This window comes from Engystomops pustulosus, chromosome 1 (assembly GCF_040894005.1).
Source record: "Engystomops pustulosus chromosome 1, aEngPut4.maternal, whole genome shotgun sequence".
In the NCBI taxonomy this organism is placed as follows: domain Eukaryota; kingdom Metazoa; phylum Chordata; class Amphibia; order Anura; family Leptodactylidae; genus Engystomops; species Engystomops pustulosus.
The window spans coordinates 173,890,085-173,904,327 of NC_092411.1; the positions used below are offsets into that span (position 1 = coordinate 173,890,085).

Sequence of the window (14,243 nt, forward strand, 5' to 3'; positions counted from 1 at the left end):
ATTTGCATATGCATAAGCACAAATAAAGGCAAGTGTAGTGCTAAAATATTAGTATTGGAATTTACTCAAAAATTCACTGAAAACTGGATTGGATCGTAACTGGTAAATGATAAGCAGTTTGGCTCCACAAAACTGCATGAAATTACACAGAACTACAACTACGGAAGCTTATTTGTCAGGATCAGTGGTAGTGGATTCTCTGTACCACCACAGACGATGACTTAAGCTGACACCTGCGACCGGAGTCTAAGGTCAGGAATGTTTGAGTTTATTCCTTAACCAATTCAAACTCTTACAGGCCTGGGTCCAGAAATGGAAACACTGATGCCTTGTTGAGACTTTTTCTTGTGACTCTTCTTCAGTTGCAGTATGTCTGGCTCCAGGGGTAGGGGACCCACTGGACCATCGTGGATGATGACATAAGCCGACACCTGGGACTTGAATCTAAGTGGCACCTGGTTTTCACCAGAGCCCGCCGCAAAGCAGGTTGGACTTGTTGCAGCGTGGGACCACTAGGTCGTTCCACAGGCACGAATTTGTCCGCGGTGGCAGCCAAGTCGAAGTACAGAATCATCAGGGAAACTCATGGTTGGGGACAGGTAGGAGGTTGAGACAGGCAGCACAGGATCAGAGTCAATAACGGAACTGAGGTCACAACGGGAATGCTGGTAGAGGCCAGCTTTTATCAATTTCCTGGAAATGGCCAGCAGTGCCAATTAAATCTTCGAGTGCTGGCCCTAGGATTCAGGGACATGCACACCAGGCTGCCGGAACAAGGACAGGTAAGGCAGGGAGGGGAGTCGGGGGCTGCGGAGAGACACGAGTGTGCCCGTGACACTGGGCACATGTAACTAGGGGCACCCGTGACACTAATATGACCAGAAGAAGGTCCATAGTAGGCTCCCGTAGTTGTAGTTCTCAACTCATTCTTCTGGATCTCTCAGCAGCGTTTGTTACTGTGGACCACAAGCTCCTCAGGGTGCTCGTTCCATTGCTATCTCTCTGACGGCAGTTTCCGTGTCTGCATTTCTGGAGTCTTATAATCTCTTACTGTCAGGGTTCCTCAGGGCTAAGTCTTATCTCTTACTGTCAGGGTTTCTCAGGGCTACATTATCCCCATTGGACAAACCATCAGCAGATTTGGTTTCTAGTACCATCTTTATGCTGATGACACCCAGCTATATACTTCTGCATGTAACATCACCCCTGCCTAACTTCAGAACACCAGTGATTTTCTCTCTGCCGTCTCTAACATCATATCCACTCTTCTTGAAACATAAACTCTCTAAGACTGAATTTCTTGCCCTTTCACCATCTAACAAACCCAGCCCTCACCTTTATATATCTGTCTGTGGTATCAACATAAACTTGAGGCAGGAGCAATATATGCTGCAAAAGAGAGGTCAATCGCTTATATGTGCTAGCTGCATCTTTAGAATCCGCCCATTACTTCAAAACGCCCAAAAACATTGAAACATCCACAACGCTAATTGTCACTCACATTGCCACACACACTTCTCCCAAACCGCACCAGTTCTCTGGAGTGCCCTTTCCCAGACTAATGCCCAACCTCCGATGCTTCAAAAACTGCCCTCTTTAGGCAAGCTTGTCACATTTCCTAACTGCACAAAACATCAACTCTCCAACCCATCCTGTGTACTCATCCCCTCTGCTATCCGGTTAAAGGGGTTTGCCTATGAAAAAAAGTTGTCAAATTTGAACCCCTTAGCGCTTAGCGACGTACTAGTATTGCGCTGAGCCGATGCTGGTTCAGCTCTGCACCAGAGCCAAGTCGGCATCAGGGGTCGTGGGGTGTCAGCGTTAATCAGAGTAACACCTGCGGTTGGAGTGAGCTCTAATCGTGGGTGTTTAACCCTTCAAATGCTGTGGTTCTGAGTGGTCTCTGCCCCATGATCGCCCCCGTACCCCATCTTCGAGGGGTGCCGATCATTACTATGGGAGCACTGTGGTCCAATCAGGACCGCAGGGCTTTCTGCAGCCAGTGTCTGTAAGAGGATGTCTGTGACGTCTTCTTAAAGGCACAGTGTCAGATTATGCATGTGTATAGGCTGACACAGCTAATACCCTGCAATAAATCAGTATTGCAGGGCATTATCATGAACAAGCACTCAGGTTATGTAAGCAAGAGCAAGTGATGTGGTACGCAGAGCCTATGTCAGATACTACAAAGGGTGCATGGGGAAAAGCTAAGGAGGAATTCGCCATTTGGGCAGAGAGAAAGGAAGTCTTTATTAGGTTAAAGTTTGAGCTGGAACTCCATAAGTTCAGGGACTCCACAAATCGCCCTATGACTCATTTTTTGAGGATGAAACGACCGGATGATACAGTGGCATATTGACATATTGGGAAAATACTTTGAGAACCTGTATGAGGACTTCAGGCGGTCTTTTTTGCATTACTTGTAATTGCCCCGGTTGTTACCGACCCAGTTGCAATCCCTCAATGCACCAGTAACAGCAGAGGAGATACAACGGACCCTAATGGCCCTTCCCAGCGGTAAAGCGCTAGGGCCAGATGGCTACACAGGGTATTTTACAAGGCTGTGAATTGTCCCTACTTTCTCTAGCCTGTTCTCCAAATTGTTAGAGGGCTCTCCCATGTATGCACACATGAATACAGCACATATCAAATTGCTGTCACGATAATTGGTTATAACTTAGGAATGCTTTAACATATCCAGGTGATTTTGGGACTGTTTTCTCGTGACACATTGTACTTCATGTTAGTTGAAAAATTTAAGTGATAAGTTTTGCGTTTCGTGAAAATGTGAAAAATGTGAAAATTTGGCAAAAGTTTGTAAAAATTCTTCATTTTCCAAGTTTGAAATGTTCTGCTTTCCAGACAGGAAGTAAAACTACCCAAAAAGCTTGATAATTAACATTTCCGGAGCATCTGCTTTATGTTGGGATGATGTTTTATGCATCCTCTCATTTTTCTAGTATGTTATGAGGTGCAGAACTTTAGGTGCGATTTTTCTAATTTTCATGAAAATTCCCAAAACTTCAAGTGACTTTGAAAGGCCTAAATAATAGTAAAACCCCATATATTACCCCACTATAGAAACTTCACCCCTCAATGTATGTAAAACAACTTCTATTAAGTCTATTAACCCTTTAACTGTTTCACATGGGTTAAAACAATATGGACCTGCGATTTAGAAATTATGGAATTTTTTGGGAAAATACATTCATTTAGGCCAAAACTGACAGTTTCAGAATAAATTAAATGATAAAACACCCTGCAATGTTTGATGCCCAATTCCTCCCGATTGTACTGATACCCCATATGTGGTGGTAAATTGCTGTACGGGCGCACGGCCCAGTATAGAATGAATGGAGGCGGCATTCACAGCAGATTTGTATTGTCACATTGTACGACCTATAAATTTTAATTTTTTTTTTGGTAATGCAAACCTATGAGGGCTTATTTTTTACGGGATGAGATACAATGTATAGATAATTCATTTTGGGGGTCTAGAGCTTATTGATAAGATTTTATTAACTATTTCAAGGGGGACACAAACAAAATCATCAATTTTTATTTTGGATTTTTAGCATTTTTTTCCCCCACTCACCGTAACATAAAAATAATATTTTATCTTTATTCTCTGGTTCAATACGATTGCTGTGATACCTCATTTATATAGTTTTTCTTATCTTTGTTCAATTTTCCTGAGCAAAACCAATATTGGAGAATATCGCATTGTTTTTACTATTGACAACTTTCTGGGCCATAACTTCTGTATTTTTCTGTTGTCAGATCTGGTTGAGAGCTTATTTTTTGCGAAAAGATTTGTTCTTTTCAGTCGTATCATATAAGGGAACGTAGCTTTTTTTGATCACTTTTTAGAACATTTTTTGTGATGGTGTTTGATGAAAAATTGTATATTACGGGAAGTTTTTCGAGTTTTTTTTTTTAACGTCGTTCACCAAGCGGGTTCAATATTGATTTAGATTTATTGTACAGATTGATACCAAATATGTACGTGTTTTTGTGTTTTATATAATTTATTTGCATTTCATGTGTAACTGGGGAGATTATGGGACTTTTATTTATTTAATTATGTTATAAAATGATTTCATCTTTTTTTTTCACATTTTTACATTTTCTACTTCTTGGCTTGAACAAGCGATCATCCGATCGCTTGTTCAAGCCTTTACACTGCAATACACTTCTATTGCAGTGTATAGTGCTGCGCATGCTCAGGTTCATACAGCCGAGTCCTGCCAGGAAGGCAGAACCCGGCAGGGACAGCAGCCGGAAGCCTCGGGTCACTCATCGGAACCCGGGGCTGCGGCAGGAGGGATCGGATCCCCCGGTAAGCACACCGGGGGGTCCGATCCACGGGGGACACACTTGCAAGGGGGTAAAACACCCGAGATCGGAGTTTTTCCGATCCCGGGTGTTAGTGCTGGGTCTGGGCTGTAACATCACAGCCCAACACCGGCACTTGCAGGACCCGGTGTCCCAAAATCTTCTTCTGACGCTCTGCCGCAGAAAGGCATCGCGTCAGAAGAAGTACCCTTAATGACCGCCGTAAAAAGCCGATACGGCGGTGATTAATGGGTTAAAGAGGGTAAAGACCTAGAGGGTAAAGAGGGTAAAATCTCATTGATGGGCGTAGACGTTAAAATTCTGGTTGACATTGTTGATATCATCAATTACTTCTCCTCTCCAAGAGGGATTTTCTGTGAGGCGTTCAGCAGTGACAAATGTGAGGCAAGTTCTGCTGGCAATGGATGCAACGTCTCCTCTGGCCCCAGGAGTTGCGGCTCCTGCCTTGGTGATCATAGACCTCAAAAAGGCATTTGATAATGTTTGTTGGGGGTGGCTAGGTGCTGCATTACATGGAATTTTCAGGCCTGTTCTGCAATCATCTAACATCCTTATATGGGAACCCTAGTGCTAGGAGCAGCACTCCGGGTTTTTTCTCGGGTTTTTTCTCGCATGCCCTTCTGCCTACTGCAGAAGGGCATGTGACAGTGGTGCCCCCTTTCACCCCTGCTATTTAATTTAGCCCTGGATCCCCTGGTGCATGTCTTGGCAGACACCACCGGGTATGAGGGGATAGCATTGGGGGACAAGATGCTACGACTAGCCCAATTCGCTGACAATATTATTTTGTTCATGAAAGACCCAGTGCATCACTTTCTGGCAATAATGGACCTATTTGAAAAATATGGAGGCTTCTCGGCCGTCTGGATAAACAAGACAAAATGTGAGATTTTATTTTTTGGATCGGGAAGGTCTGAATGCTGCCGGCGGCTTAAAAAAGTGACGTCATCGGGGAGCGCCGATCCATCACCATGACAGCCTCGGGTCTTCCGAAGACCCAAGGCTGACTCGCGTTAACCCTATAATTACAATGTGCTATCAGAAGATGGCAAAATTTTAACAAACATTTTTTACAGGAGGTTTTAATTTTTGTAAATGTATGAAAACATTATAAAACCTACACATATTTGGTATGCCCGTAATCGTACCGACCCAAACAATGAAGTAGATGTGTCATTTGGGGTGCACAGTGAAAGCTGTAAAATCCGAGCCCACAAGCAAACGGCGCAAATGCCATTTTTTCACCACTTTCACTGCATTTGGAATTTTTGCCCTGCTTCCCAGTATGCATGGCAATGGAATATTAAATACCGTCACTATGAAGTGCAATTTGTTACGCAGAAAATAAGCCGTCACACAGCTCTTTACTTGTAAAAATAAAAAAGTTATACATTTTTGAAGGTGGGGAGTGAAAAATAGAAATGAAAAAACAAAAAAAGGCCAGGTCCTCAAGGGGTTATTGGGGTAAGGGAGGGCGATTTTTCACCCAGGTACTGAACAGTATCATGTATTTGTAAATAATGGATCACTTCAGGGAAAAGTGATATTTTGTCCTATGATATTCGATATTAATACATTGTAACACATGTTTAATGTTGTAAAATGGCCTAGAATCTGTTGTATTGTCATGTTTGGTATGTAAATGTAAAAATAAAATAATATTTATAAAAAAAGAGGAAATAAATTATCCAGACATTGCAAAAATTATGAAAATGTAAAGTAGACATATGGGAAATGTTATTCAGCAACTTTAGATGCTAAAACTATCTGCCTGAAAGCGCAATGATTTCGAATTTTGAAAAATTAATAATTTTTTTCTTCATTTTTTAATAAGCTTTGAGTTCTTTGAAAAATTTGATCATCCGAAATTTTACCACTAAAATGAAGTACAGGCAGTCCCCGGGTTACATACAAGATAGGTTCTGGAGATTTGTTCTTAAGTTGAATTTGTATGTAAGTCGAAACTGTATATTTTATAATGGAAGTTCTAGACAATTTTTTTTTTTTGCCCCAGTGACAATTGGAGTTTCAAAATTTTTGGTGTAATTGGACCAAGAATTATCAATAAAGTTTCATTACAGACATCTTACAGCTGATCATTGGAGTCTGGGACTATAGTAAAGCATCCAGAGAGCTTCACCAGAGGTCACAGTGGGCAGAGGGGTCCGTCTGTAACTATGGGTTGTCTGTAAGTCGGGTGTCCTTAAGTAGGGGACCGCCTGTACAACATTTACAACATAATCAATTTGATAAGTAACCGTGTTCAGAAGTTATAACCATATAAAGCAACGCATATCAGAATACAAAAAATGGGACTGAGCCTTAAGGTATAAACTGGCTGTGTCCTTAAGGGGTTAATTCCCTAGTCATGTTTACACAATAAAGATCACTTTTAACCCAATACCTTGCATTTTTAGGCTACATTCACACGAACGTATGGTGGCCGTTTATACATCCCTCCCATACATGACATGGGGGGGATGGTTAGTGTAAGATTTCAGAATGTGGGCGGGCACTAGCTGAGCAGACACTTCATGATTCTATGAAGAACGGTTGGGCCATTATATAAGCTCTTATTCCGCTTATGTTACCCCTTATTGTTTTAACGATTACGTTTTTACTGTGTGTATATATATCTTTAAAAAAATTTAGTGTGTACAGGAGAGGGATTATTCTGTTTCTTCTAGATTTTCTATCTCCTATTCTTCAGCATCAATACACAAACCATAAGCTATATTTAGAAGAGAAGTGTGTTTCTAGGTGCAAGGGTTTAGTACATACAGACGTTTGAAGTGTGCCCCCCTCCAGCCTGTCAGTTGAAGGCAGAATATAGAAGCAGATGCAGGAGACTTTCACTTTTTAGTAATGCCAGGGGGCTTATACTGCTTAAAAAAAGCAAAAGTACATAATGCACTCCCATAGAAGCAGAGATGAATTTCCAGGAGCCACAGTGCATTAGCTCCTGTACACAACTGTAGTTGGACTACACTGGAGCTGACTGTAGCAAAAGTGACGTCAACAACAGCAGGCAATCAAGTTGGAGTGGCGTGCAAATCTGAAGTACAGCGATGGGGGGGGGGTCTCTGTTTACAGCCCTCCACAAAGCACTTCAGTATAATTTTAAAAATGCTTTATTATGCTGTTGGGAACCCTGGCTGTCAGGGTTCGAGGTCCGTGAACCCCCTTGACCACCGCGGATGATGACACAAGCTTACACCTGTGACCAGGAATCTAAGTGGCACCCGATCTTCACCATTGCCCGCCTCAAAGCAGGATGGTCTTGTTTTGCGGCGTGCTGTCACCAGGGTCAGGTCCGGGGTCACAACGGGAGATCAGGGCAGCCACAAGGAACACAGTAGGAAGCTTTCTTATAGGCAAGTAGCACTAAGATCCGGCGGGGCTGCTGGGAGAAGTTGGCTATTAAGGTAAACCCGGACGTGGCCAGAGTCAATCAGCGGTGCACTGGCCCTTTAAGCACGCGAGTGCCGGTGCGCGCGCACCCTTGGGAGCGGGGACGTGTGCGCTGGCCAGCAGACACGAGGAGAGGTGAGTTCATACGTAACGGGTCGCCGTCATGGAGAGGGGCGCGGGTGTACCTGCGATCCGAGACATGGATCGCAGGGGCACCTGTGACACTGGCTAAGTGAGGAGAGGCCCTATAAGTAGATATTTTTAGTTTGGGGGTCTGAATTGCCATGATTTCCCTTTAAGGCAGATTAAAAGGAATACTGGACACAATTGCCTCTGAAGACATCTTACTACCCCAGTAGCTTAACTATCACAATGGCGTTTCCCAGTGTCAAAAACCTTTAAGGGCTTCCCTGCCTGTCAACCTCGCACTGGTCATGGGGGATGCCGATCGTTCCCATGGCACCACTGGGGTGCGATGAAGGACCCAAGGGTGCCTTCAGTTAGATCATGCTTTCAGCCTATGCTGTACAAGGTGTCATATGTTTTGCGGGATGAGCTAATGTTTTCAGTTATACCATTTACAGATCTGTACAACCTTTTGATTACTATTTATTACAATTTATACAGATGGCAAAGTGCAGAATCTTCCTCCCTATGGCTTATTTTATAGTTATAATTATTTTTAATATTTTGGCTTCCCTTCCTGTCAAGCCCCACCCCGGGCTGGGTGCGCGGTGAACCCAAGGCTGTCTTCAGAAGGTGCCTGTTAGGTCCCTGGAGAGATGTGTAATCAGACCTCACACTGCTGTGTTCTGTGCTCTCTGCAGCCAGTGTTATGTATTGTCCCTATGCATCTACATTATATTGGAGTATATCACTAAGATGTCCCACATCATAAATGCTCCATCCAAAAAAAAATCACAGAAATCTTTGTAACAATGCTAACTCGTAGAATAAAGTATTATTATGCTATACATGGTTATAGCATAAAAATGTTATATGTGCTATACATTGGTAAAAAATAAATTACAGAAACTTTTTTATTTTGCAGTCCTGCCAAATAAATTGATGGGGTATTTCCTGCCCCCACAAAAAAATAGTGTTACTTTAAAGTTGCATAAAAAAAACCTTCTTATTAAGTACACCTCTAAAAAAAACTTAAGAAGCATTAAGCTATCAAAGACCCCCCTACCCCCCAATTAAAACCATATGTAAGTGGCAAAACAGTCAGCGATTGGTGTATGCAATGTACTCTGCACTGCTTATACATTCTTGTTTCCCAATCTCCATCTGGGTTATTTCTGCAACTTCTTTTGTAAAATTACCTGTATGAGCCAATGTATATGTATTTTTTAAAATTTACACCAAATTGTAATTTTTTTTTTTTATAAATAAGTGCATAACTTATGAACCAAAATATAATGTGTAAGTACAACATGTCATGAAAACAGTGTCTGAAAAAATGTCAGCAAGTTACAGTGTTTTATGGTTATAACTGAATATAATGACACATGGCAAATTTGAAAAATCAGATCCTAAAGGTGAAAATGAGCTGTGTTCATTGATCTGGGGTTAATTCACGGCAGATGCTTGAATGGTATATAGCTTACCAAATGCTGTTTCAAATAGTTTGACGGGTGCAGTTTTGTAAATGATGGGATTTGCAAGGAGTTTCTAATAAATCCAACTTGTAAAACCCCTTTAGAGCAAAGCTCTAAAGATCTGAACACCTTTCAGATCATGCTTCACTCATGACTCAGTGTGGTGGAATCATCCAGAAAATCAACTTTAAGGTGAAATGTAAATCGTTTGTATAGAGTCAAGGTCTCCCTGCCTCAGAAAGCCCCCTTTACTGTAATTGATGGCCCTGCATCCAGAGGCATCACTCCTTGACTTTATACAACCAACTTACATCTCATTTCAAAGTTGATTTTCTTGGCCTCCAAAATAATTGAATAAGATATTTTCACAAAATTGCTGTTCGAATTGTAAGCCTTCGAATGAACTAATAAAATAACATTAAAATAATGATGCCAACGTCTGACATATGTTAATTAGTAAATGGTTTGGGCTTCTAGACTAACTGTATGATAAGCATAACATTTAGAAATCAGTAAATTGCGAATTTTTCTTGTACTTGTAATCACCCCCTGAAAGCACCATCTACCATAATACTGCAAAGAATACAACAGGATATGCTAATACTACAGAGCAGCACAGAACAAAATATAACTCCAGAAACAGCACATACTTATTGCATTTTGATGATAAATGTGTTCACAATAGAGGGCGTACTTGTTTATGTGTAAAAGACATTCAAGAAATTCTGCAGTGTATCAGTGAATTGCTCATGCAGAATAAATATTGTATTTCTAGTTCTCCACTTTATGGCTCCGTAAATGCACCACAAATAATTAATTAGTTCTGTTTAGCATGCAATAAACAGATATTTCAAGGATTATAATAATGTGCTAGTGCAAACCCTTCCAGCAAACAAGCAGTGTCTACTCACACATGCACTGTAGTCCACTCCCATTCACAAGTGACTTTGTGCATAAAGTGCATTTGGCGTGACTTGAGAAGCACCCTGGCACCAGTTCATGCCCATTGCAGTTTATCGTTTTGTCCATCTGATCTCTGCCTTTCTCTCTTGGTTGCTCCTTTATCTTACCCTAGAAGATGAGAGAGATAATATTAAAGCATATTAATATCAAAAATGCATTCACTTATTGGCCTAGGTCAGTGGTGGCAAACCTATGGCACTTGGAGCCCTCTCTGTGGGCACCCAGGCCATTACCCAGCCACTCAGGACTCAAGACTTCCTCCTGCAGTCACAGGCAGCCCTGGACATGCCACGTTCTGCGCTATTTTAAATTACCTTGACGTGCAAGGAGGTGTGGACAGAACCGGATTATCATTGGAGGCCCTTCTCCGGGCCTTTGATTCATGCTCTTATGTGGATCTTAAAGGGAAGCTACAATGATAATCCGAATATCTCCTTCTTTCTACTGTATTGGTGTCCTCAACGCGCCAATAAGTTTGAACCTGTGACAGAGCATGGAGCAATTAGCCATTTTAAATTGGCATTTTGGTTGTAGTTTGGGCACTCAATCTCTAAAAGGTACGCCATCACTGGCCTAGGTGGAGAGACATAATATTTTAAATTGTGGTATAAGTCCTATTTCCATATGACTAAGTTTATGCTTTTACCCTACAAGGCTCCACACATTTTCTTTAAAAAAAAAATAATGTTTCATTATAAGGTTAAAAAAAAATAACAAAAACTGCAAAAATGTGGTATCTCCATGATCATACAGACCCAAAGAATAAAGGGGATTTGTCATTAGGTGAAAGCTGTAAAAATAAAGTTTGTCAAAAAATAATGCAACCATTCTTTTTTGTCAATGCTCTAGGGTTGTTAGAATTTAGGAAGTTATCCTGTGGGAATTTCCAAATCTCTAGGGGTCCTGTTCTCACTAATGGGTGGAACAGCCAGACATTCCATTCAATTTTATGGGAGTGCCTGAATTGGTTAGCACTGCACTTGGCTATTTCTGAAATTCTCATTGATTGTGATTGGGAGTTCCAGAAATAGCTGAGCGCTATGCTCAGCAATCTTTTGAGTGCTCCCACAGACTTTAATGGAAGTGGAAGGACGCATGGTCGTCTTGCCACTCCACCCCTTAGTGATAATAGGATCCTCATTCTCTGGATTATTAGGGGGCATTTAGACCCTCACAGATTAGAGGATAGGGGATAGCTTCAAAAATTGGTAGAACCCTTTTAATAAAAACTTTTCCAGCGTCCCTGTAATTACACAGAATATAAAATAGTAGAATATTAAATAGTGCTTTTAAGAAGTTGCCTTTGTCCTGTAAAAAAGAGACCTCATACTGCTTTATAAAAGGGAAAATAAAAAAGTCACTTACATACTAGCATGTGCCTCCTGAAACTAATTTAGCTTTTTAATAACTTAGTTTTTGAATAAAGCATCTTATAATTATACAAATTAGCTTCAGGGGCTACTGTTTACATCAGGGGCTTCTGGCTCTGTTATTTGTTAATTATAGTTTATAGTTTTATCATTGTTATCACTACAAGCTTGGAGGTGTGCAATTATATTGGGGCACATTCACAAAGAATGGTCCAAACTGCATTAAGTGTGGCTTGCCTGTGTATAACGCAGGGTGTGCCAGATTCAAGATTTCTGGCACCCGTTCTTCATGAATCTGGCGCTCCCTGAACTGGCACCACTTTTTTTCTGTTTTTTTTTCTGGTTTATCTTTAACATGCGATACACTTCAGTCGGACTTGCATGTTAAATCAGGCGCGCGGTCCAACTGAGCACTGGAACGCTCCCTGATTTGTGTCGCTTGATGTCTAGTGCAGCTGTACCACAAAACGGTTGTGTGTGACACATTTGTGGTGCAGACACTTCTTAAATACCTGTGGAAGCAGTTTATACTAGAAAGAACACGCAAAGTCCACCAGAAAACTGCCGCAAAGCCCATAGTGATTGTGCCCCAGTGTTCCTTGGGGCAGCTAGGCATGTTTGGTTATTTTTTATTTTAGTATTCTTTTTGTATATTTACCATATTTTTGGACTATAAGAATCTTATATTAGGTATCACAGACAGACACTGAAAATAAAAATAAATATTGAACAGCTAATGATTCCCTAGTTTTTAAAGGAAGAAGAGAGTTCATTGTACATAACTTTAGTGGACTAGCCTGGAGCCTTTTTTCTTGGTATTCTAGGCTCAATAACGAGAATAAACTGCTACTCAGGAACATGCTATTTGTTTACTTCATACACATTTATACTGCAGTGTACATTTACACACATCCCTGGATGTAAGTAACTTAGGCCACATCTTTCATGAGGATAAACCAACTGACATTCTGGTGTGCCCCCCCCCCAATCTGGTAGAATCTACTGTTCTTTATGCTTCGTATGCCCTTGTATTTAAGAAAAAAACAAGCTTCCAAAATGATGCAAATGAGCCTGAGAGGCTCCAGGCTCCATTACAACCTATGGAATCTGGAGCCCCTCATGCTCATTTGCATAATTTTAAAGGCCTTTTTTTGTAAAAACCTGGGAATAAGAAGGTAAAAGAAGAGCATATGGCACACATAGCAGCATGTAAGTGTGCTTGGATCACAATTCTTGATCCTTGTGGTAGAAGTCCTCTAAGAGTGTCAACTAGTGAGATGGATAGAGAAAATGTTTAATCTATAGTATTAAAAAAAAATACATCTTTGTATAGCACTATCAGATTCCACAGCGCTTTTCAGATAACAGGGTACATATACAAATAAAATAAGACATAACGGAGCAATAAAATTGTCAGATGAAACAATAGGAATTAGAACCCTGTTTACATAAGTTTAAAGTCAGGATAAAGGGATGACACAGATGGTGACAGTACTTGGGAGAAGTCATGGAGATGAGAGTGGGGGGCTCAAATTAAAGATGAAAATAATCTTGGATAGTTGGTAGATTAAAGAGCACGGGTTAGGATAGACCAAGATGAAGGAAACAGGTATTTACAGTATGTGCAGCATTGTTCAGATCTTTAAGGATCATAAGTTGAATTCGGAAAGCAATTAGAAGCCAGTGCAGTGACCGGCATAGATTTGAGGCATCTGTGTGACATCTGGATTGATAGAGGTGTCTGGCGACTGTTTTAAGAATAGATTGTAGTGGTGCGAGTTTTGTGGAAGACTTATTTGTAGTGAGTTCTAGTAATGAAGAAGAAAGGGATCAGAGCAACAATTTGGGTTTTTGAGGTCTCCATAGTTAGAAAAGGGCAGATTATGGAAATGTTTGCACAATCCAAAGACATTGAGCCTGCTGCCCCTGAGTTACGAAGATACCTCGATGGTAATGCAGATGCCATAGTTAGGTCACTTAATAGATGGTGAATAAACCGGAAGTTTAGTTTAAGGAAGATTAAGCTTTCGATAGAGGACATGAGAAAGCAGATAGACAGTCCCTGGTGTTGTGCAATAAGGCAGAGGTAATGTTATGTGCAGAAGTATATAGCTGTATATCATCAGCATAAAGATGGTATTGAAAATCAAATCTGCTAATCTTTTGCCAATGGGGCAGTATGGATAGAAAAGAACACTGGACCTAGGCTTGAGCTCTGAGTATGGCAGTGAGTGACGGAGAAGTCGGGAGATATCCAAAATAGTAGACACTTAAAGCGCAGTCAGAGAGATGAGAAAAACCAAAAAAGCAAAATATCCACCAGGCCAGTAAAGTGAATCATTCTGTGTAGGAGCTGGTGGACCACAGCATCATGTGCTGCTGAGAGATCCATAAGAATTAGGAGAGACTAGTCACCTTTGGATTTTGCAGCAAGGAGATCATTGGAGATGTAAGAAAGAGAAATTTCACAGTGTAGAGACCAGATTGTAAGGTGTTGAGGAGAGAGTGGAGAGAAATGTGAAATTCATAAAGTCTGCACTCC

General features: G+C 41.1%; 1 protein-coding gene across 6 annotated transcripts in view; it reads right to left on the bottom strand.

Moving 5' to 3' along the window:
- ARHGEF18 (Rho/Rac guanine nucleotide exchange factor 18) overlaps positions 1-14,243 on the bottom strand; it is a 373,611-nt gene that overhangs the window by 111,439 nt on the left and 247,929 nt on the right. For all 6 annotated transcript variants that reach the window (XM_072113897.1, XM_072113898.1, XM_072113894.1 and 3 more), the window contains one exon: positions 10,280-10,439. In XM_072113897.1, the coding sequence (XP_071969998.1) occupies positions 10,280-10,439 (160 nt within the window). The remainder of the gene's footprint in view (positions 1-10,279; positions 10,440-14,243) is intronic.